At 40.8% G+C, this 25,929-nt stretch overlaps 1 protein-coding gene across 1 annotated transcript in view; it reads left to right on the top strand.

Moving 5' to 3' along the window:
- MTMR10 (myotubularin related protein 10) overlaps positions 1–25,929 on the top strand; it is a 49,027-nt gene that overhangs the window by 2,045 nt on the left and 21,053 nt on the right. The window contains exons 2-5 of the mRNA XM_035130508.2: positions 4,632–4,692; positions 17,639–17,775; positions 21,215–21,287; positions 24,592–24,734. Coding sequence (XP_034986399.2) covers positions 4,632–4,692; positions 17,639–17,775; positions 21,215–21,287; positions 24,592–24,734 — 414 coding nt within the window. The remainder of the gene's footprint in view (positions 1–4,631; positions 4,693–17,638; positions 17,776–21,214; positions 21,288–24,591; positions 24,735–25,929) is intronic.

The raw sequence follows: 25,929 nt of genomic DNA, 5'->3' as shown, positions 1-25,929 counted from the left end.
TTTTTTTTAGCATCAGCTCAAAGTTGTGCAGCTTCTTTTGCAAATGGGAAAAGCCCCGTTTTTTGGGGATCAATTCACAGTTGTGCAGCTTTTTTGCAAAGGAGGAAAGCTCCATTTTTGAGGATCAGCTCAAAGTTGCTGAGCTTACTTTGCAAAGGGAAAAAACCCTGTTTTTATGGGGTTCAACTCACAGTTCTGCAGCTTCTTTAGGAAAGGAAAGGGAGCCATTTCTACAGTTTTCAGACAGATAATCTAATCAAGTCACATGTCGCTGCAGCCTTAATCTGCAGAACATTCAACAATGGAGGCCTGGGCAAGGGGGCGGGGCCTGGAAGGGAGCTAGCATCCCTTATCTCCCTCCCCCATCTCTTGCAATCAGCTACTGAGCGGGTTCCTTTCAATTCCCTCTTCCCCTCTTGTTAGCCTTTAGCTCTTCCTTTAAAAAAATAAAAAGCACGATCTGCTTTTTGCCCCTGGGCAATTTGGCTCCAGGGACCATGCATTCGCTCCATAAGAGGCACAGACATTTACTCTTACTTTTAAGGAGGAAAGAAGTGCGTCTTATGGAGCAAAAAATGTGGCACATGTTTGGTGGATCAGGGAACTACTGTGGAAATATTGTATCTTGATTTCAGTAAGGCTTTTGACAAAATCCCCTATTATATATATTTTTGTGAGGAAGCTGGTAAAATGGGTGTTGAACAAGGTAACTGTTAGGTGGATCTGTAGCTGGTTGATTGACCAAACCCAAAGAGTACTCATTAATGGTTCCTCGTCACCCTGGAAAAAGTGACAAGTGGGGTGCCACAGGGTTCTATCCTGGGCCTGTTGTTGTTCAACATCTTTTTAAAGACTTGAATGAAGGAATTGAGGGGATGTTCATCAAATTTTCAGATGACACCAAATTGGGAGGGGGGAGCTAATGCCACAGAAGACTGAATCAGGATTCAGAATGACCTTAACAGATTGGAGAGCTGAGGCCACAGTAACAAAATAAATTTCAATACGAACAAATGTCAGGTTCTGCTCTTAGGCAGCAAGAACCAGCTGCACAAATCTAAGATGGGAGACACCTGTCTTGCTAGTTGTACATGTTAAAAGTATCTAGGGGTCTTGGTGGGCCACAAGTTGAACATGAGTCAACAGTGTGATGCAGCAGCAAAAAAGCTAATGCTATTCTAGACTGCATAAACAGAAATATAGTGTCCAGATCAAGGGAAGTAATAGTACGACTCTATTCTGCCTTGGTCAGACCACACCTGCAGTCCTGTGTCCAATTCTGGGCTCCACAATTTGAGAAGGATATTGATAAGTAGAGGAGGGTGACCAAGATGGTCAAGGGTATGGAAACTAAGCCATACAAGGAGCACTTGAAGTAGCTGGTTGTGTTTAGCCTGGAAAAGAGACTGAGAGGAGATATAATAGCCACCTTCAAATATCTCAAGGGCTGTCACATGGAAGTTGGAACAAGCTTGTTTTCTTCTGCTCTGGGGGGTAGGGCCCAAACCAATGGCTTCAAGTAACAAGAAAGGAGATTCCGGCTAAATATATGGAGGGAAAATCTGTCAGTGGAACAGACTCCCTCGGGTGGTTGTGGACTCTCCTTCCTTAGAAGTTTTTAAGCAGAGGTTGGATGGCCATCTGTCATGGATACTTTAGCTGAGATTCCTGCAGTTGCAGGGGGTTGGATTTGATGATCCTTGGGGTACCTTGCAGCTCTACACTTTTATGATTCTGTGTCACCTCTTTTTGTGTATAATGCCTCTTTGCATACTTCCCTTTCCCCATTATTTGGCAACTAGTTTAAATATGTGGCCTTCTTATATACATTACAGTGAGAGGGGGGGGAGTATTTGATCCCCTGCTAAATTTGCCCGTTTGCCCTCTGTCAAAGAAATGACCAGTCCATAATTTTAATGATAGGTTTATTGTAGCTGTGAGACACAGAATAACAACAGGAAAAAACCCAGAAGACAAAAGACTGGTCATTTATTCATCAGAGGGCAAACGGGCAAATTTAGCAGGGGATCAAATACTTTCCCCCCTCACTGTACTTGGCAAAATTTGTATTTCATTGTTACAACAAGAAATAGAGTTGACTGGCTCTCCTCAGACTATTCCTGCTTTTAAATGTCCAGTTCATAACTTGGAGGAATGGTTAATATGTTTGTAGGGATTACTTTAATCACCTTTTTATCATTAGACATTCTTTGCTGTTAGCAACTACTTGCTGTTAATAGCTCAACAGGTACACAATTTTATATCACAGTATCTTGAAGTTGAATAATACCTGTACCTGTTATGTGCTGAAGGCACAAACTCTAGCAAGGCAAAAAATATCAACCCTGGAGCTACTTTAAATTGCCTTCAAAGTACAACAATTTGAGTATAGCATTGCTTGTATCTTGTATTTCTTACTTATTTTTAAATTTAGCTGTTTGTTAAACTAACTTCAGCCTGGGCACTGAGATCCAGCTCTGAGGTCCTTCTGGTGGTTACCTCATTGTGAGAGGTGAGGTTGCATTGAACCAGCCAGAAGGCTTTTATGGCAGTCGCTCCCGCCTTCCCACTAGATGTCAAACAGATAAACAGCTATGTGATTTTTTTAAAGACATCTGAAGGCAACCCTGTTCAGGGAAGTCTTTAGTGTGATGTTTTATTGTGCTTTTACTATTTTTTGTTGGGAGCCACCCAGAGGGGCTGGGGCAACCCAGTCAGATTGGCTGCTTATAAATAATAATAATGATAATGATTGTTATTTTCTTATTTATATCTATTATTATTATTATTATTATTATTATTATTATTATTATATATAAAATAATAGCCTGGGTGTTTTTTTATTCCTGTTCGAAGTGTTAGTTAAAATGGTACTTGATTCATGTTACTGAGAGATCTGAGTTTAATTTTTTTGGTACATCTAACTGTGATACAACCAGTTTTAAACTGCATTTCAAACAAATTTTAGCAAATGTGAAATACCCTGCCTTCAAAACTGATCTGTCATTAAACCTAAAAGTTGACTTCCTGAAGCAAAAAGGTGTTGGTTAGTGAAATTAAAGGGATGGGAGAAATTACTATTTTTTCACTGTGACATCAGATAAATTGGTGAGCAATTCCCCACCTTGGAGTGGGGATTGCTCATTCTTAAATAGGGTGAGTCCTGTTTCATACATGCATGGATGGACACAACCAGAAAATGAATGGAAAAAGAAAAGCTGACACATATGTCTGTCAAACCTGCTTACCTACTTTCCCACCCTTAGGAGTGAACAAAAGTCTTCAACAGGGAGGGGATGTTACCTCCCTTGCTTCTACCACATAGAGAGGGCCCTGGCAGTGTGTTTCATCTGCCTCTATCTCATGAATTCTGTTGCATCAGACAAAAGGCCAATGTAGTTTAACCAGATGATCTGGGAAGCCCCCCAACAAGAGCATGAAGGCAATAGCCTCCTTTTTCTATTGTTTTCCCGCAAATGGGATTCAGTTGCGTGCTGCCTCTGAATTGTATGGTACATATAGCAATGACATTCCCTGGAACTCACTCTTCCAACTCTATGATTCTATGATCTCTTCTTGGCAGATGATAGAGCTTGTGGAATATTGTTTCTAATTTTGCATGATGTGACAACACCATTTTGCTGTGGCAGAGCTTCTGATGAAAACTTAACTATGGGACTCTCCCCTGAGATCACAAAAAATTGTATTCTGCCAATTACCCATTCCTGGATCAAGGTTAACATCCTAATTACACACACACACACAGAGAGAGAGAGAGAGAGAGAGAGAGAGAGAGAGAGAGAGAGAGAGAGAGAGAGAGAGATACGTATATATTTCTTTGTCCCACATCTTGACATAAAGCTTCTTCTTCTCTCCAGCGTGTTACTAGTCTAAATGATTCGTTTTCCTTTTGGCCACGCACAATTGAAATGCATTTGCTCAGATTTTTACTCAGTCTTTGAATTAAGCTTTTTTAAAGATAGATTTTTTAAAATCCTTGTAAGAACTGTGGAAGAAAATGCAAAGAAATAGAACATGTGACTAAAAACAGCATGCCAAAAAATCCCAGTATGTAAAAGTGAGGCTGTTCCAAAGGGCTTACACCCTTTTCTTATGCCTGAGAAAGTTTTTTTTAAAAAAAATCTTCATGACATGCTTTATGCTGCAGCAAGGTGTCCAGGAAGGTTTCTCACAGTTGCAGTATGTGCAGTTGCACATGCAAAGTTGATAAGACTTCCCATATTAACCCACTTGCATAGCAGCCAGTTGTTCTGATACTACAGAAAGTTGTCAGCCTTGTGGAAAGCATGATGTTTATACAGCAGTGGCCATGCACTGTACTGTATTTGCTACAGACAGTTATGTCTGTGCCATAAGAGTCTCAGATTGAGAGCTACATATGTTTCTTTTATCTTTCTTTAATATCCTCTCTCGTTTGCTGTCTCTCTCTTTGGGTCTTTTTCTTTTCTTTTCTTCTTTCTGCGTGTCTGCACACATACACACACAGAGAGAGAGGGAGGGAGGGAGAGCTATGGGTTAGGTTAGAATATGTATTTCAGACTAGGATTCTACAAGCAATTTAGATTATTTCATGTATATTACATCTCTCTTTTATCACTATTGTGTTTCAGACTGAAGACAAGATAGCACCGGAGCCTAGACTTAAAAAATTGGAGCCAGTTCTTTTGCCAGGTAAGCATTCTAGCTGTTGGAGTGTTTTTTGGCCCATATGGGTATATGCAGTAACCTGTTTGTCAATCTTTAAGATACTGTACCTCAAAACTCTTTCCTTATTCTGACATCTGATCCTGTTCTACTCAGTGTTAGAAACTGGGGTAAAAAAGCTATTCGCCCCAACCTGAGCACTAAAACAGTATGTCTAGTTGCATTTTTTTAAAAAAAATTCAGCAATACTTTTTGTTTGTTTGTTTTTATTCATTCATTCATTCATTCAGCCTTTATTGGCATAATTTAGACAATAAAATCATGAGAGAGAAATCATGCATAAAACATTGGTAATCCAGACATACTAAACATATAAGACGTATAAAAGACTCAGTAGCCACCATTAAGTAAAATCAAGTAGTTTTAAATTTGACTTTAATTTTTTTTGCTAAATATCCTGAATAATGTCAAAGAGAGGGCAGTCCAAAATTATATGGTATATTGTATCTTGTGTATTCGTACCACAAGAGCAAAGCCTTTTCTGGAAGGGTATTTTTTGGAACGTTCCAGACAGTACAAATGTGGGGGATGTGTTTAAATGGGCTAACAAAAAAAGCTCTGTGATACAAAGGGGTATCTAAATTATAAAAATAGTTGGGTATCATTCCATGCTGAGGCTGCAAACCTAAGTAAGCAGATGTGCATACAGAGGGCTGAATAGGATAGTCTTTGAAATTCATGATCTAACAGCTTCTGCTTAACGAGAGAGAAAATACGTAACTCATCCAGTAAGAGGAGAGAATCTATTGCAATCCCTATTTGTTTGAGTTTAAAGGTAATTGCAGAAAACATATAAATTGTGACTCTCTCAGTAAATAAGTTAGTAGGCTTTCAGAGTATGTACTAAAATGAATGTTTAACCACATTTAAAAGTCATGATCCAACCCCTAGATTTTAAGAGACCTAGCTCAGCACATATTGTTGAATGCCTGAACACCCTCAACTTTGCTGTTAAAGTCTGCCATAACGGCAGAAACTGATCAATCAATCAATCTTTATTGTGGTCAAAGACCAGACAGAAAATTAACAGCAGCAACATACACTTCATCAGCATCAAGTGGCGGATGTAATTAAAAATTCCCTATAAATTTATTTGTGTTAAAAAATTAAAAATTAAAATCTGTGTTCCAAAGTTTAAAATAAGTGCTCATTTGTCAGCCATCACTGTCACCACACTCTGTCTTGTCCTCGTTGCCATTAAACAGAATTTTGCGACAGGCCTGGTGATATTCACATCGTTGTCGGCAAGAAGGTATATAATATAGGTTTCCTTAGAGCAGCCAGGTAATTTCCTTCATAACGCTAAAATTAGCTCTCTTCAGGTATCATAATACAAAGGGCAGTATAGAAGAACATGCACAATGGATTCAATCTCATCAGAGTTGCATTGACATAATCTCTCATTATATCTGCCCTCTAATAATGCTGAAGGGAGAACATTAAAACGGGCTCTGGAAAATGCCCAGCGATGTTTAGTGATGTTTAGGGTTGTCCAGTGCACTTAAGTAATTTGCTGGGTGTGATTTTTGAGGATTATAAATTGTAGAAGATTGGTTAAGATCATTTTGGCATTCTATCCCCAGATTCGTTCTTTAATTATACTTCTAGTCCTTCCTGTTTAATCTAGATTTAAAAGATACTCAGGAGAAAGGCCATATAAAATCAGTTTTCCTGCATGCTCTTCCACCATTTTGCTTGAGAATTATAAACCAGCATCAAGGAGAGCAGCCCAGTTGGGGTCTTATTGAATCTTAGCCATGTATGCAAAGTTACTAGTTACTGTGAGTTCTAACTTTTTACTTGTTCGATTTCTTGATCACCAGTACGCCATTAAAATGGGCACCAGCTCTTTGAAAATACCAGAATCTTAGATTTTGTATAATTGATCGCTAGATGGTTTCCTTGACAGTATTGATAGAATATTTTTAAGTACCTTTGAACCCCAACTCTGGTAAAAGAGAGAAGGGAAGTGTAATCTGAGTGTAGAAGTGTAGGAATTGCTTTAGATCCTAACATGGTGGGTAGCCTTTGACAGGGGGAGTAAGTGATGGTTCCTACCTTTTAAAAATAAGTTGATTAAATGTGGGACAAGGATGCAACCTTCTTTAATACCTTTGGTGTTAAAACCTTTGGTAGATGCGAAACTAGAAGACTTAATTATAATAAATAAATAAAATCTTATAATAATAAGATTTGTTTATTTATTGTGGCCCTCCAGTTTGGACTGCAAGCTTACCATGGACTGGAGAGCCAATACGCTCAAGTTTTTAGTTTAAAGCCTCCCCCCCCCTTCACATCCATCAAGTACTAACGCTTCTCCTTGCCCTAGGACTATTGCTCTTTTTCTGAAATGAAAATTATGTGTCTTGTGCTACGTAATTGCAAAGCCGGCACGCTATATTCTCCTTTATTTTGGTGTGCCCCTCACAAGAGAGCAAAAGGTCAGCCCTGCCCCCTGTCACTGCTTTCCCACCTTTGGCATAACTTTTGGGCAGGTTGCTGCAGCGTCCCTCTCCTCAACAGCATGTTGCACAGACACAGAGGTGCCGCCTTCCCGTATGTGGTTTCCAAGGAATCCCCCTTCCACATAAGATACCTGACATGCCTGCCCCGCCGCCACTGCTGTCCCCATCTCTCCCCATTGCATCTGACCCTTCTCTGCTCCCTACCTTGGTATGAAAGGCTGCAGTGCACACCCACCACCAGAAGGAGAGCCAGGTAGACGGAGGAGCTCCGCATGTTGCACTTGCCTAGGCGCCCCTTTGGCTCCCGGCCGCCGACATGTGGGCCGGGAGCAAGTGGGCAACTCAGGGAGCGGTGACTTACACCGAGCAGGCAAAGGGACTCCCCTTAGAAACTCCTCCCTCTGTATCCTCTTCCCACTGAAACTCTCCCTCCTGCTCACCCCACCTGTGTCACACAGGACACCATGCCGAGCTGCAAACAGCATTGAGAGAGACCGAGATGGCTGCCTTCCTAGCAGCATCCATGCAACACTCCCAACTCCTAACTTGCTCTCTGCTGCCTAAGCCTTCTCTCTCTCTCTCTCTCTCTCTCTCTCTCTCTCTCTCTCTCTCTCTCTCTCTCTCTCTCTCTCTCCGCTCTAGCATTCCTTTCCAGTTCCTGCAGTTCATTGGTTAAAAAACAGTTACCAGCCCTAGGATCCCTGCCCACCCCTACATGTGCATGTGCCTTCCGACCCCACTGTACTTGGAATGGAGACGTGTCCCATGAGCTGGTGCATTTGCTTGAAAGTAAGCCCCACACAAGATAATGATGCACAAAAATAAGCATATTGAATGGGGCTGCTTGGGGGGCTCCCTCCCACACCCAGCATTAAGAAATAAAGGAGAGATGAAGGGTAGGTGGCAAGCCAAGAAGGGTGGAGGGGATGTGGAGGAGAAAAATAGATCAACCTTTCCCCTAAAAAGCAAACTGGAAATTGGGGTGGAGAGGAAGGCTGCCTACTTTGTCTCTTCCCACCCCTACCATACACATCCTAAATTTTTAACAGTTGCTATCATGTGGAGTAGATGAATATTTATTTCCCAGAAGGCTCACTGTGAAACTCCACTTTTTCTCCATTCAGTCCCATAACTTGATGTGAGGTTAAGCAATACCTGATTGCCACACTTGTGTGTTGATAAAGCAAGTGATGAAGCTTGCCTCCAGGCATGGATTTTCCTTTTTACTTGGGCTTTAGGGTGAAGAGAGCTCGGCATCCAGCACTTGAGTAATGGTCCGTTTGTTGCTCATGTATTGTGTGGGAAGGGGCCAGAAATTCATGGTAGAGCACCTGTATTCAAATGGTCCCAGGTTCAATCTGCAGAAAGGGCTGGAAATGCATCCTTTCTGAAACAGTAGAGAGCAGCTGCCTGTCTTTCTGAACAATACTGAGCTAGATGGACCACATCTAGTCTGCTTCAGTTGAAGGTAGCTTCCTACGATGTTGTTCCTATGTTGTCTGTACAGCACCAGGGACAGGCACTCAGTCTGGGACTGCCACTGGATTGTCTAAAACTTTGTATAAAACATGTAACTATTAAATCTGTAAAAGATTATTGGCAGTGCCCCATCTGTGGGTATAGTAATCTGAAGTAACTAACTATGGTCTTTTAATTTGACTAATTCTGTGCTGAACTTTGGTTTACAGCCCAATGGGTCTTTCTTTTATCAGTCACAAGCACAAAGAGATGCTGGCTTGTCCTGCACACAGCTCAGCTGCATTCTGCCATAGTGCGGGTTGCACAAAGCTTAGTTTTCCACACTTCATGATTTATTGGTATTTGAGATTTCTCCACACTTGGCAACGGACCTGCTGTTTCAACCTACTGGAAGGGTAGGAATAGTTGCCTGGTCATGAATTGCAAAGAACATAAATAAATATCATACAGGAGGCAGCACACTCCCCCGCCCCGCCCCCCTGGAAACTGCTCCCAGATTATTTAAGCACACATTGCAAACAGATAAAGCAACCCCCTCTGTTAGCTTACAAGCTTAAAGTGCCTCAGATCCAAGTTACCAGAATTCAGTTTGAATTCAGTTTTCCAATTAAAATAACGGCACAACTTTCAGTGTGTGTTTTCACTGAAGCTTTGACCCATGGAATATTTTTGTGAAACATTCTAAAACTGCAAGCAACATGGGAGGCAGTTGCTGCTGTGGGCTGAAGAATGAGTCATTACTGAGGCCAGCTGATTCTGCAAAGGACAGTCTGACTAAAGAGGAATTGGAATGTCACATCAGAAAATAGAGAATTTAAGGGGGGGAGTGAAGATTGATATACTGTTAGGATATATAGTGAATGTTATTTAATGAATATTGGTTACTCCTGACTTTCTGTCATACATTCAGGATGTTTGTGCATAGAGGTGTGTATTGTCTACCTCACAACCCCAAAGTCTCTCACAACCTACATGGGAATTCTAACCCTTGCTACCTTCATAAAAGCATCTAATGTGGTACCGTAGCTTATGGTTGCATATGTCTCATTATAAACCAGGGCTAGCATAAATATTTTGCATTCTATGTATAGTGGGAGTGCATCCAGAGTACAACAGTGTATTACTTCCCTGTTAGAGGAGAAAAAAAGGAGCTACACCTCTGTGTGATAGTTCTCTATCCTGTTGAATGCAGCTGCAACAGGGGTAGGGGAACGTCCAGCTTGTGGGCATGTAACATTGGCCCTCCATGAATCCCAAATTGGCCTGCTAGGGCCTTCCTTATTGGAGTATGGCATGTTCTCCCCCCCCCCTTCCTTATGGGCAGTGCAACTTACCTTGCTCCAGGATCTTGAAGGAGTGTGTAGTGAAACCAGCTGCAGTGGAGGAGAAAAACTCAATTTTAGCAGTGGTTTCACTGTGAACCCCTTTGTGTTCCTAGAACAAAACCTTGAAGCTTCGGACAAACGCCGGCTCCCTTGTGTTCCTAGAACAAAGCCTCCTTGAAGCTTCGGACAAACGCCGGCTCCCTTGGCCTGAAACGAAATGAGCGCTGCAACCCCATAGTCACCTTTGGTTCGGGGGTCATTTACCTTTTACCTTTACAGGCAACAACCAATTGACTTGTGTCCAACTGACTTGCAACTCTGCACACAAACATTGCAGTGACACAGAAGTGGCCAGAAAAGGGTGCAGAACAGTGGCTGTGGGGGGCAGAGCACGCAGTGACACAGAACGCAACCCCCACACAAATTGGGGGTTGCCTGTAATGTCAAGTGCTTGGTGGGTGGGTGAATTTTTCAAATTTGGCCCAGAAGGGGTCGGTCAGATATAACTGGCCCACCACACCCGAGGTTCAAGTTTCATTTTTGTCTGTACAGTACTAGAAAGAATATCATAGCAGTAAGGAAGGTTTTTAATGCTTAAGCCCCATTTTCTCCTCACTTTCCAAACAGCAAATAATACAGTGTAAGTTTGGGATTTCCCTCCAGTTGTAAGAAGTAGTTATGAGACTAATTGGTCATCATGATTAGTAGGAGTTTACCCTCCAATGAGTTGATATTGCTGACAGCATAGAAGTGAAATAGGCATATTGACTGTGACTTGTAACAACACAGGTTTCTGTTGAATTCTGTAGAAATTTAGGGTGGCATTTCCATGGGAAGCTATTGCTAAAGTCCTAACAAACTTTGGCCAAAAAAGGCCTCAGTTATTTTTCATGTTTCATCTTTCACAACCAGTGTACAGAATGCATAGTTAACCAGCTAATTCAGGAAGCTGGCAGGTAGCATTATTCCCTGCTAGATCTTCTAATTTTGCCCTAGCTACGTTCCATTACTTATTCTATGCTTAGTTCCCTATCTCTAAATCAGAATATTTGAATAAACTTTGTTAACTTTATATCTATGAATTTTCTGAAATTCGCCCCCATTTTATCAGAACTGTCCTTACTAACACACTTACTGACACACTTCAGCAAGTTTAGTTGCATCCTGCTTGCTTGTATTACTGTTCTGATCAGAAGTGAGTTAGTCACTGTCCCTATTTAACATGCTCTGTTCTCCTACTCCCAAAGAGCTAATGTAATTGGGCAGAAGCAATTGATGTATGTAGTTTAGTTATAAATGTTCATCTCTTGTTACCCTTTCTTCACACACTCTTCTTCCTTCTGTTGTGTGGGTGGGTTCAACGAAATGTCCTTTATTTACTGTTCTCTCACCCCTCTTTCCTTCCCACATTGTCAAGATGGTAGTGCTAGATTCACAACAACAGTGTGGATTCCTGTATGTTAAACGCTGAACCCCAAAACATGAAATTTTAAGCCAAGCTGGAGTTGTACTGATGTAAGTTTATGGTAGTGATTTTGTGGGTTGTATGTTTTTAAAAAGCACAGATTTAGAACGCTTTCTCTCTTTATATTCCTTCCCCATCAGTTGCTAGATGCATCATCAAAAACAAATCACAGTATTATAGAAGTATGTATACAGTTGAGTTATGCTATATTTCCAACCACCCCAAGTAAACTGTAAACTGGGCATGTGGGTTATTATCCACTTTTCTCCGAAACCGCTTCACTGATTGAGTTCAAATTTGAACACAGCGTCCAAAGCGAATGTCCGAAGGCTCTTATAAGGTTTTCAAAGACAGATGCCACACCTCCGCCAGGTGAAACCCCAAAAAACCCCTGTTCCAGAACGCACCACTCAGTCGAAAGTGCATGCTGGGAAAAGAACCAGGTTGCAAACCAGCACCCTCTTGCAGCGGCTACACTGGTACTACACCTATAGAACCTTCACTTTCAACAGCACCTCGGCTGCCATTTACAGACTAGGCCGAATGGAGGTACTGACTCGTGGGGGTGGGGGTTCAGGGGACGGGATAGGTCAGGACACGGTTGGGCCAGTCACAAGGATGACCCGGGGGTGGAGGGAGGAGGGGGCGGGATACATCATGAATCGACACAGGGTGGTGGCAGTCACAGGGATTTGCCACAGCAACATGTAGCAGGGCCAGCTAGTTTATAATAAAAATATGTTGGTCATAAATGCAAGATGGTACACTTGCATTTAAAGGAGAGCTTAATTTTGGAAGCATTTGTATGATGTGTCTAGTTCTATATTAAGCACTAAAATAATTTCTTACATTTGTGGTTCAGTGCAGGAAGTTCAGTGACAGCTTTGGTTGTTCTGAGTTAGGAATGATTCATGTGCTAACGTTGTACCCTTTAAGTTTAAAACTTTTATGCAGGTTCTGTTAGGGGAGGTTGCATTTATGCATAGATGGGTAAAACTATAGATGAGAGCTATCATCTCTAAACTAAGCTTAGACTAGTACATATCACTGAATTATCTGAGAATAACCATGTTCTTATTTAATGTTTACTTGAAATAATTCATCTTTATAGACATATGGAAGATATCCATAACGAAAGTTTTGACTGAAACTGAACCCATTTTCAGATTATTGTGGTTCTTTTCCTTTGTCTACTATTAAACCTGTGGGCCTCTTTCTTCAATCGGATGAGAGGAGTCATACATATTGTTATCCGGCAGAAGGATAACAAACTTGGAGCCAGTCTAATCTCTCTTGGGAGGGAATCCCACAATATGGGAGCAGCTAAAGAAAAGGCTGCTGACTTGTTTTGATCCATTAGGCAGGTGAGGGGATGAGGGAAAATGAAAGGTTGGGGAGTGGGGAGCCTTGTGGGTACCTCCTTGGGGTATGGTGTTATAACTTCAAAGTAGGGTTTTGCTTTATGTACGTCTTCTGGTTTATTGTGTGTTGTGGCAAATAATTGACTTATCTGGGGCAGGAATTGACATTGCATAATATTAAAAAGTAATTTTTGTGACCAGTCTGAAAAGCCCTACTATTTTGCTCATTCTTATCACTTCCATCACTTAATCACTTCTCTCTCATTCCTGTAAAATTTAAGTCATCATATCAAGAGATCCTACTGAACAATGTAAACTGTTACTTTTTCTGCAGTGTCCAAATACTTCGGTTTCCATTCTTAATTATAAAATTGCCTCATTTTGAGCCTACCCCCATGTAATCTGCCATTAGTGTAAGCTTCTTAAGTATTAATTCACAGGGAAGGATATTGAATAAAATCTGAACAGGTGGCAACAGTTAAGATAACAGCATGCAATTACTTCTAGATCTCTTGTGGGACCGCTAACACATTGCAAGAGCTCATGAAAATTCCCTTAAAGGTTTGTCAAAAAGCACTTTATGAGCTTACAAATAGAATCTCACCAGAATGCAGTTTTTCCCCCTTTTGAACTTTAAAATAGCTATTGAGCAAGCTGAACAGAACATTCATTTAGACATGGATTACAGGAAATTTACATATAAATGCTTGGTGCATGCTAATAAACCCATTCTGTTTTAATATTCCACTCTTCAGTAAGAACCTATGTGACTGAAAATGCTGTGAGAATTAGTTATTAATAGAAACGTAGAGGGGGGGGGAGGAAGAAGTCGATAGAATAAGAACTATATATGATAGTGCTATAGAAATTTTTATTTTTTTATTTTGTTTTTTCTGGTTTTTTGTTGCTTGTGTTTAATTTTTGCACTCATTCTTTGTGTACCTTCCTTTTTTCCTTTTTGTATCTTTTATAAAATTAATAAAAAATATATGTAAAAAAAGAGAAAATGCCGTGAGACCATAATCAGGTCAGAAAGCAAATTTATTCAAGATTTTTTCAGTTTAATATACTAGTTTGCTCTCTGGGTATCTGTTTATGTACAGTGCATGTGTAAACCATGCAGCGCATGTGTAAAACATGTAGTTGAGAACTACATCCATCTAAATATGCTATAAGTTTCTGCTTCTGCTGTTGTACCGTAAGTGCACCAGTTGCTGGGAGAAATTGTGAGAGTTTTCCCTAGAGAAGTCCTGTGTCCTAGGTAAGACTGAATGATTTGCTGGGATGAAGTGCTAGAAGTTCCTTCTTCAAGTCACTTCACAGGTGGCCTTAGCAAATCATCAGCTGCTGAGCGGGTTCCTTTCAACACTCTCTTTCCCTTTTGTTAGCCTTTAGCTCTTTCTTTCTTTCTTTCTTTTTTAAAAAAAGCACGATCTGCCTTTAGCCCCTGGGCAATTTGGGTCCAGGGACCATGCATTCGCTCCATAAGACGCACAGACATTCACTCTCACTTTTTAGGAGGAAAAAAGTGCGTCTTATGGAGCGAAAAATACGGTAAATCCTTTCCCCAGAATATATCCTAGGACATTTCCCCTGTCAGTGGAGTGCATGCATTGGTGCTGGATTCCTAAAACGTACTGGAACAAATGAGTTTTTACATCAGAAATAATCCAATTGTAGAAATGTGCAGTAAAAAAAAAATCTTAGTCAAAGATTTTGAAGTTTTACAGCAAACATAAGCACATGTTTAAAAGCACAGATACTGCTAATATGACAGGCAATATGGTACCCACCCTTCAGTCTAAAGTTCAGAGCAGCAAAGAAAATCTTGCCCAGGTTTCAGAAAGACAAGCCATGTTCAGGACGCAGCTGTTGAGGTTTTCTCCTACTTGACTTTCTTGGTTGCATTTCTCTTTTATACTTACATGACTTCCTTCCTGTTTTTGTCACATTAAGTAGACTTATTACATTACAATGCTTCTGGTACCAGTTAATTTTGCTGGCAATTGCTCAACAAAACCTAAACACAGAACCCTAAAACATCAGAATACAACAACATAGATATGGGGAAAGGGATCGCCACCAAACAGTTGTAGATCAGTTTTTTAAAAGGTTTCCCATTCAGTCAGTCATAGTACAGTATTTACGTGGCTTTGGTGCTCACTGTGTGAAGTAACTTTCAACGTTATGGCTCTGCTGTTTAATATACGAAAAGCTTTTGTACTATTTTTCTATTGGCTGTTAACATGTTGAGAAGGCATAGGATGTATATATCTGTAGTTTACTCTTCATTTTCAAGCCCAAGAACACACGACAGGTGCCATGTTCTTCATCTGGCTTTGCCATATTTGCACTACATCCGGGGACCTTGTTCAGCAAATTCCTCCCATCTTTACAAGTTGCTCTGTTCAGCAGGAGACTTAATCTATTTCAAACTCAAGAGAGAGAGCGGGGTAGTGTATATTGAAAGTACCAGATTGAAATAAAAAAACAAACCTTAACTGTGGACAACGTAAAATAAATCTTGATCGAAGTGGAAGCCCAAGTGTTGGGGCTGGTTGCTGGAACCTAAAATCATACTCTCTGCCTTTCCTTCTGGCCTCTCCCCATCTTTTTATAGCATGCTGTTGCATAGTGATATTTCCTGTTTTAGCATTTTATGGTGCCTTACTTCAGAAAGAAGAAGAATTGGTGCTTTTGAATTATGGTGCTGGAGGAGACTCTTGAGAGTCCCATGGACTGCAAGAAGATCAAACCTATCCATTCTTAAGGAAATCAGCCCTGAGTGCTCCCTGGAAGGACAGATCGTGAAGCTGAGGCTCCAATACTTTGGCCACCTCATGAGAAGAGAAGAATCCTTGGAAAAGACCCTGATGTTGGGAAAGATTGAGGGCACTAGGAGAAGGGGACGACAGAGGACAAGATGGTTGGACAGTGTTCTCGAAGCTACGAACATGAGTTTGACCAAACTGCGGGAGGCAGTGCAAGACAGGAGTGCCTGGCGTGCTATGGTCCATGGGGTCACGAAGAGTCGGACACGACTAAACGACTAAACAACAACTTCAGAAAACTACAGTGCTCACTTTCATACAGTGAACTGATGATAAGCTATGTATGAGATATTGAAAGCTGACATTGGATCACGATGCCAGCTAGCAAAGTGTTCATGGGTGTACTTTAAACAGAATCTTTTTATGAAATCAAATTGTTGCATGTGTTTTCTGAAAAGTATTAGAAACTCAGATTTGAGAGAATGTAATTTGGATGTAATCCTCTGGCTGGATTAGTGAGCATGTCTCTGTAAATGTCTTCACAGTGGGTGGGTTGTTTTCTAGTTTCTTGGCACTCGTCTCTTGTTTCTGCTCTTTGGCTATTCAAGTCATACACAAGTCACTGTGGTTGTGCCCTCAGAACAGCTTGTGCCATGGAAAAGGAAAGTGAAGGAAAGTGCACTGTTGCTAACTTTAAACATTATAGAGAGCAAATACCTGCAAATAGCTTTGCTGCTTACCTTTTCCTAGTGAAGCCAAACTCCTGAACTGTATTATTTGGCAAATAAATAAGGTGGGTGGTTTTGTTTGGGTGGTTTTTGCAAGTCAATTTATGCAGGTTTGGGATGGGAGAGTAGGACAACAAGTGGCCTATGTTCTTTCTACCTTTTTGGCCTTGCCAAAAGATCAAGCATCTTTCCCCAGCCTTGCAAATAAGGATGGAGGGTGATCACACTCCCCTGCCCAGTCTCTTATTGTCATTTTCTGTTGTCCGGGGGGGGGGGGGGGGATAGACACAAAAGCCATTTTTCTTTAGTCTGGCAGCAAGCATTGTAGAGTACTTTTCACTGCCACTTCTGCATACTCTGGTGTGGTCTTGTGGTTGTATCTGTCAGTATATTTCTAAACAAATCTGATCTGTTCTTTGAAATGGAAGTCTGCAAATCTGGATTAATTAACCCATTAAAAGTGGTGTGACTGTCTAGAGGGATGGAATGATCCAAGGGTTGGAAGGCTTTATAGAATGACCTAAGAGGAACAGTATTGTGAAAGGAATAAGACAGGCATCCCCAAACTGCGGCCCTCCAGATGTTTTGGCCTACAACTCCCATGATCCCTAGCTAACAGGACCAGTGGTCGGGGAAGATGGGAATTGTAGTTCAAAACATCTGGAGGGCCGAAGTTTGGGGATGCCTGGAATAGGAACTCTCCTCTTCTTTTTTATTGGCTATTGTAAACAAACCTTGAAAGATGATGTATATATTTAAATAAATTTGACAGCATGAGGAGGGTGCAGTTTAAAATATTTGGAAGGGCTCTTGGCATATAGAAGAGAAAAATAGTTTTTACTAACTGGAGATGAACATCTTGAAATTCAGATTTTACATTGGATTGAGGTGGGGAACCTGTGGCCTTCCAGGTGTTGCTGGACCCCATTTGCCATCATCCCTGACCATTGAACACGTTGACTGGGGCTGATAGTAGCTGGAGACCAACATCTGGACGACCACAGGTTCCCCCATACTTGGGTATCATGAAGCTTTTTATTCTCCAGATTGGGATTACTTGATGAATAGATTCTATTTAGTAATTGCTTATTTTTTTCTTTAAAGAAGCATGACATGACCCAACCAATACGTACATTGAAGTAAAGCTTAAGCTCCTCACAAAGGAGATTCAGTATTTGCTTCACAACTGGTTCCCCCTCACCCAAAAAATTACTTCATAAAGTCACAGGTTCATGGATGTGAATTTTCTCCTTGCAGGTTGCTGTGATTGAGACATTGAGTGAATCTTCTTTTAATCTGCTTCCCCCCCTTTTTTAAAGGTGAAATTGTGGTGAATGAAGTGAACTTTGTGAGGAAATGCATTGCAACAAATACAAGTCAGTATGATTTGTGGGGAAAGCTGGTTTGCAGCAACTTCAAGATATCCTTCATTACAGATGATCCTCTGCCACTTCAGGTTGGTTTCTATGCCTATTGAATTCCATAATACAATTGCCCTTGGCCGACAAGAGGCCCCCAGAGACATCCATCCATTGTGGAGGTCCATGTACCCATGACCTGCTTAGATTGTCTGCTGTAGCATGACTCGTCTGTAGCCAGCACACTTGCAACCCTGAGTTCATACATGTACCAGGAGTAGGCCTTTTAATTTCCCGAGCCATTCCAGGTTCCTTATCTTGAAACAAACTTAATACCTTGGCTCGGAATTACCTGCATTTGATGGAAGGGGTGTGTAGGCAGGGAGAAGCAGCAGAATAGCCACACATAAGTCTACTGGGCTCCACCAGATTTTGAATGCTTAATACAGTGGTACCTCTACTTACAAATAACTCTACTTACGAATTTTTCTACTTACAAATGGAGCTCCGTCCGCCATCTTGGATGCGGTTTAGATAGGATTTTTTCTACTTACGAATTTTTAGATAGGGTTGCTTCGACTTACGAATTTTTTCTCCCAATGCATTCCTATGGGATTCGACTTACAATTTTTTTCGACTTACAAATGTGTGTTCGGAACACATTAAATTTGTAAGTAGAGGTACAACTGTATTACGTTACTTGGGGCTTAACACCCTGACCCCAGCGTGTTAAAGTGGATAGAGTGTTGAATTTGCATGGAGACCAAGGTTCATATTGGCTTCCAACAGTAAACCTTGCTAAGTGGTCTTGAAAAAGTTGCAATTGCTTGGCCTAGCCTACCCCACAGGGCTTCAAATGAGTTACCTCAAGGAGTACCCTCACATCCATCCTCTTCTTACCGGCCACTGCCAGCTCTTGCCAAAACTGCTGGTGGTGCACTTTCTTTGACTTGGCTGCAGCTGCTTTAATGGCCAGAAAGTTGTGGGTTCCAGCAACAAACATGGAATTGGGGCACATCTCTGAATTCACTTGGCTGTCATTTTAATGGCCTCGGCAGTGTGCAATACCAGGGAAAGACAAGGCTGAAGCAGATGGAGCTGCGGCCTAGTACTGGGCACTTCCTCTGGTGGCTCTGCACATCCACTGAGAGCTAGGTATCCCATTGATACCCATGTATACTTAGCTTCTTTAGATAGCTCGGCTTAGAAGCTGGAGAACAGGGACCTGGCCTGGCAGTGAGGGGTAGTGTTGGTTGAGAGATGGGCCACTGCTCATTCCTGACCTTGATGAAGCATGCTTCTGCTTTGATAATAATAAAGATTAATGTATCTAACATAAGAAGAGCCCTTCTGGTTTACTTAAAAGGCCTCTCTGTAGGCCAGATTATATATGTCTTACCAGGTGAAGTGGCCCTGAGGGGAGAAGCCCTTGGAGGGGAAGAGCCAGAGCGCCATGTGCTCAGCATCTTGAGAGGCACACCCTCTCTGTTTTTTAAAAGATAAATAATTGCTAAAGCATCATTTCTTTCCCACACTCTTCTAATTTGAAAATCCAGTCCAATCCAAATAACTTTATTGCACAAGCCATTGGCCATGACAAACCTGAATAAAAAATTATGAGAGTGCTATTAAAGAGTTAGAAATGGTGCAAATTTCTCAATTTGAAAATCAATGCAAAACAAAGTGCCTCAAATGAAAATAGAGTGCCATGCACTCCAGCAACAATGGTTCCCATTCATCAGCTCTTGTGTGCCCCGGGGGCTTCCTGATTTTCTTACATGAGGAGGTGGATGTCTGGTGTGTATAAAGTAGGGAACATTTTCATAGAAGAGAACAGCAAGCCCAGGACTTTGATCACAATTTACATTGCTTATTTTGCAAATGTAGTCCTGTTTTGTTTATAAACTTAAAGTAGACACTGGAGTTTGATAATGATGCAGGTCCTGCTGATTTGCCTACTTGTGTGTTAAATTTTTAGCGGGGAATGTTATTGTCATATATCTAGATTATCGTTTTAGTTTACAAGAAAATAGAAATAGTTTGGAATGAAATCCCAAAGGTACACAAAAATATGCTCAGTGCATTGTGAATTAAAGTTCTTTTAGGGCACTCCAAATAGTAAACGTGCTGTAAGGGTGTTGTTGTGGCTACTCTTGAGTAAAGACGCCCAAGTCTGCTCTGCCTTTAAGAGTTTTATTGTGCATAGTATTTACAGTGCGGAGACAGCAGAAAACATGACAAGTCCCTCGCAGAATCTGGGAGTGGACGTTTCCGGCTACGGGACCAGCATAAGAGTCTGGGCACCCTGAAACGCCTCCTCCCAACCTTACGTTTGGTGAAGCGCCTTAATTCGGGCGCAGGAAGGGACTGCCTGTTCCCCTCCACCTCTTGGTCCTGGTGGCGCAGGGGCTCTCCAACATCGCTGAGCCCTGACACCTCGGTCCCCCTCACTTTCTGATTCCCCTCACCTGACCCACTACTGCTGCTCTCACTGGACGAAGTGCTGGTCAGCAAGAGGGGAGGAGGCTCCCTGTAGGAAGGCCCCCTGACACGTATCTAGCATAATACTATCAAAACAGTTGCACAGTATAAGTTAAAACTAGTATTAAAATATCAATAACAGAAGGAAAAAGACAGCAGATATATTACCAAATGTTAAAGATACTTATATGGACATTAAAAATATACAAATAAGAACTAGACCAAATGAAATTTAAAAACTGCCAGATGACAGTAATGAGATACTGACCTAAAAAAATCACCCCGCCATGTTCTTGGGTGCAGGTTAATTCTGTGTCCAGGGCAGCTGTCTACCAGCGCCACTTGGTATGATGGCTGAGACCCTATCTGCCTGCACCCTGTTTTGCCAGAGTGGTACTTGCTCTGGTTATCTCCTGCTTGGACTACTGTAATACACTCTACGTGGGGCTACCTTTGAAGGTGACTTGGAAACTACAACTACTCCAGAATGTGGCAGCTAGACTGGGAGTGGCTGCCAGGATCATATAATGCGGGTTCTAAAGGCATGAGCACAATTCAAAGTCTTAGTGCCGACCTTTAAAGCCCTAAACAGCCCCGGCCCTGTATACCTGAAGGAGCATTTCCACCCCCATCATTCAGCCTGCACTGAGGAACCAGGCAGAGGGCCTTCTCAGTTGTGGTGTTCACCCTGTGAAATACCCTCCCACCAGATGTCAAGGAGATAAACAACTTCATGACTTTTAGAAGACATCTGAAAGCAGCCCTATACAAGGGAGTTTTTAATATTTGATGTTTTATTGTGTTTTTAATATTTTGTTGGGAGCTGCTGCTACTACTGATTGCTGCCTTCCCTCCTTTGGTTTCTCTAATGTAGTTTATATGAGAATAGTTTTAGCTTAATGTTACACTGAGTGGCAATAAAATATTGACCCTCAGCCCTCAAGATGATTGCATCTAACCAAACAAAGCATACATCACACTTCATCTTAAAAATTATTAGGCCAAAATATAAAGTGAGTTGTAGTATTTATTATGAACTTATCTCCTGTTTTCTAGAAATTCCATTACAGGAACCTTCTCCTGGGAGAACATGATGTTGCTCTAACATGCATTGAGCAGATAGTGACAGGTACGTATTAAGGAGTTTGATATGAAAGATAGATTTTTTTTGCTTTGGAGGGGGGTACATTTATGTTTAGGAAATTAAAACAGAGTAGTCAGAATTCCCAGCTTCCAGTTCCGCCTGCGACTATGGTGGCAGCTCTCTGGGGCTCGAGAGAAGCTTTGATGGAGTAGAGGTGCTATGCATCCCAAAATGCTTTGAGAAAATTACAGGGGATCTGTGGTCCCTATTTGTGCCTGCTCCCTGCCTCCATGAGGGACAGGGAGGGGTGAGGTGCTGGGTCTTAAGCTTTCCATCACAGAGTCAGCCTCCATGTCTGCCATGGCAAACAACAGATTTCTTTTTCAATTCGGATAATTGGATATAAGTTAAAGGCACCCTATGGAGAAGATGAGAACAGTAAACTGCAAACAGTTTGGCTGTTAAGACTGAGGTTTTGTGAAGAAGGTAATTCCTGCCGTAGATGAGAACTGGGAGCGCAGAGGGGTGGATGTTTATATTTTGTATTAAGGTTTGCAAGCGTTTTGTCATATCTATGCCCTCTTGATTAATATAATAAAAGTTTACAAGTCTAGTATATATCTAGTAAAAGAGAATAAATCTGGGATTTGGTTGGAAAGAAACTGTGTATGTGAGTTGGTGGCGTAATGGCAGTGGGGAAGGGACGATCTGCTTTCTTTTTCTTTGTCAAGATAACACTACCTACTTCACCTAAGAATGTTGAAATATAAAGTACGGTAAATAAGGATCTCAGGATACTAGAACTGAGCACATTTGCTGTGGACAAGGGTTGTTGGAATATACTTAAAACCTGTGAGGAAGGAGGGGGATACAATGAACCCAGTGAGGAAGGAGTGGATCCATTTGTGCATTTGACCATGAAAGGGGAGAGGTGGGCATGGATTTATTAAAGTTTTCAAGATATTGCAGTACACCCCCCTCCCTGCTTGGCTTCATGGGTCGATGTCTGTGATTATTTTTGTTAGACTGCTTGGTGGGCCAGATGGTTGTCCTTGAGAACTCACCTTAATAACTGATAACAGACCACAAGTTTTGTGATATGAAAATATATCTTACACCAGTGATGATTTGGACAGGAAATGGCTTTGGTTAACGAAGATCTCAAGGGCACAATTGAAATTTGGGACAGTGGAACTGAGTGTATTTCCTATAGACAAAGATTGTTGGAATATAATTAACCCTGCAAAGAAGGAGCAGATTTGTATGCATAAAAATTAATATGGAATTCCTAATGGTAGAGTGCAAGATTGTGGTTATAAAGTTTTCAAGATATTACAGTACATTTCCCTTGGTTCTATGGGTTGATGTTTGTGATGATGATTGTTGGATTGCCAGATGGTGAGCCAGATGGTTGTCCTTGAGAACTCAAGGCAATAAGTAACAACAGATTACAAGCTTTGTGATGTGAAAATACACTACACACCAAAGAGGATTCAGACAGGAAAGGACTTTGGTTGAATGGACTGTGGAATTGGAAAGTAAAGGGGAACAACTAGGGAAAGGAAAATGCCAGGTTTCTATACATGCAAGATGTAAAAGGATTAGTGACCTCACTTGTTGAAACTGGGAATCTAATTGTTAAATAAATATACATTTATTTAATTTAAACAAATAAGCATTATTTAAATAAATAAATGTACATTTATTTTACTGTATATGTTAAATAAATTGATAAATGGACAGCTGATGGATAATGAAAAAAGATTACTTTTAAGAAATGGAATGTGAATTAGAGTAAATATGCAATACCGTGTTTCTCATATTATAAGACATGTCTTATATTTATTTTTTCCTCAAAAAAACACACTATGGCTTATTTTCAAGGGATGTCTTATTTTTTTCCTCCTCCTCCTGCTGCGGCCGGCATTGCTGCTGTGCCTATCACTATGTCTTATTTTCGGGGTATGGCTTATATTCCTTGAATGCTTAAAAATCCTGCTATGGCTTATTTTATGGGTATGTCTTAAAATATGAGAAACAGGGTATAATGCAGCAACAGGGAGAGCTATGGATGCATCCAGGAAGTAGGGCAGGAAGTCACAAAAACTATTAAATTTGATGTAATTTGATCATTGATTTGTAAAAAAATTGGAAAACTAATAAAAATTAATTGGCAAAAAAAAAAAGAATAGTCAGATCTGCGGATCCATAAAGTGTGCTGGTGTCTTCTGGCACCAGTTGCTGTGATGTTCGGGCTGGAGAATGCTTATGAAGCTCCCGAACGATCACCCAGGATGGGGAGAACATGCCAGCCGGGCACGTGTCTCTGCCAGGGTCCTACTCATAAGTAGGCCTTTTCCTGACAAGAATTTCCTTTTTGAATGTCTCTGTTGCCTGTAAAAATGGTAAAAATGTAAGAAGGTTAGATGACCATCTGTCGTGGATGCTTTAGCTGAGATTCCTGCATTGCATGGGGTTGGACTAGATGACCCTCTGGGCCCTTCCAACTCTATTCTATGAAAATATGTGTGCCAGTTAATGTGGCAGGCAGCCTGATTTAGATCTGTTCCATGTGGCTTACACCCATGTAAGTGTGCATAGGGGGTGCACCACACCTTTGTGTTCTTTCCAGGCAGTAACCATCGTTCAGCTCAACAGGACATGTGTTAATAGCACAAGTCTCTAAGAGGCTTGCAAGAGGGGCTTGTATACTGTACTGGGACATTTTAGAAATTCCTCTCTCCAGACAACAGAATTGCATGCCTTCTAAATGAAACTGAACTAAGAAATAGGAAGCATTTGTAACCCAAAGCAACGTGGACACCATGCAAGTGTTGTGATTTGGACAGCATTTATAGTTGACTCTTGGGCCAGTAGTTTCAAATTATCCCATTGTTTCTGCACAATAGTAGAGAGGTGTGTTAGATTCTGACCAGAGGTGCAGTTGTTAGTGTTGAAATTGAATGAAGGAAACCCAAGTCAGCTGCAGAGCTCCCTACAAAGCTGTGAATCTCTGAATTGCTGGGAGGATAAAGTGGCTACAAACAGAAGGATAGTCTGTTGACATTAGGCAGGTACCCTCACTATATTGTTTAAGACACCTGCTGGAAATTTTTATTTGTACACCACCTGGAAAACCTTTATTTATTTATTTATTTATTTATTTATTCATACCTTATTTATACATTTTCTAATTAAATCAAAATAAATAAATAGTAAGCAGGTCAATGTACTCTTCAAATGGGAGCTGTTGTATACCAGTTTGTTTCTGTTAAGCATTCATAACATGGTTATTTGTTATATGCATAACTCTCCCCTTTTTATTTTTTAAAAAATCTCTCTCTTGCAGTAAATGACACAAAGAGGAAACAGAAAGTTCTCGGCCCCAACCAAAAGCTTAAATTTAACCCAACAGAATTAATAATTTACTGCAAAGACTTTCGTATCGTCAGATTTCGTTTTGATGAAGCAGGACCCGAAAGTGCAAAAAAGGTATTACAGCAGGTCTGATATTAGTCTTGAATATTGTCTAGATGGAGAATTAGCCAACAATTTGTGGTGTTTCTTTCAAAATAAAAACCTGCCAAATAATTCAGGAAAGTTGAGGAGACAAGGGCCAATGATAAGAACAGAATAGCTCCCCTGTCCTGCTGTAACTTGCATTTTTTCTCAGGCTCTAAGTCTAAAGGAAGAAAGACAAGAACTCTGCACATACAAACTACAGAAACTGCTTACCTTCTAACCATGGAGGGTCATTTGGATACTCAGAGCTTGTGGCCCTTTTTCTCCCTGCACCCATTTCAACCTACAGTTTAAAATTGAAGAATCATATGCTCTAATGGTTCATTTTAAATCCCCTAAGACTTCACAGTAGAGGTTTTGTTGATACTAGAAATGGAAACTGTTGGCTTTATGCTGACAGTGGCTGTCCTTTGAGCTGCCAGTAGTCGAAGGTTAGGACGTGAAAATTTACACATAGCTCCTGGAAAGTTGAAGTCAGAGTTTTCTCTGGCAGATGTTTAGCATTCTGCACTTGTTTTAAAAACTACTGGATGAATATTTAGGCTTGGTTAAAGAAAGAACAAGAAGTCCATTCAGTGTGGCATGTGCTGTTATATTTGCTATTTTGGTTTTAAATTTCTCATAGAGCTAAGGGCTTTACTCAAAAACTTTCAAGTGAAAACTGTAAATATTTAATATCCAGAAACGAATACAGAGGCTGAATCAGCCTTAAACATGCTTTCTTGTTCAGCATACTGGTATCTTTTGTATATGAAATGCTTAAAATTTTATTCCCATAAGAAGTAACTAGGAGAAATTTGGACTTTGAGATCTTTGAATATCTCAATATATACATTGCAATATACACATTGCTTATATATTAGAAGAATCTGTACTTGAAATTTGCAACTCAAATTTTGTGCCTGTATCAGACATTAAAGCTGGCTTGCATGCAGAAGGTCACCAAGTAGAGCTGGGAGAGTTTCTTCTCTTTCAGAATGATTGGGAATATGTTTAAAGAAGGTATCAGTTCTGAGTAGAAAAATAAACTGATGCTGGTATTTTCAAATGGAGATTATATTCTGGGCTGAAACACAATATAAAACAAATGAACATGGCATCAGGGTAGCTAATATTGTCTACAGGTAATATGAAATATGCAAAACAACCACCACCACCACCACCC

This window comes from Zootoca vivipara, chromosome 14, assembly GCF_963506605.1.
Source record: "Zootoca vivipara chromosome 14, rZooViv1.1, whole genome shotgun sequence".
Classification (NCBI taxonomy): domain Eukaryota; kingdom Metazoa; phylum Chordata; class Lepidosauria; order Squamata; family Lacertidae; genus Zootoca; species Zootoca vivipara.
This window is presented reverse-complemented; position numbering and strand designations above follow the sequence as displayed.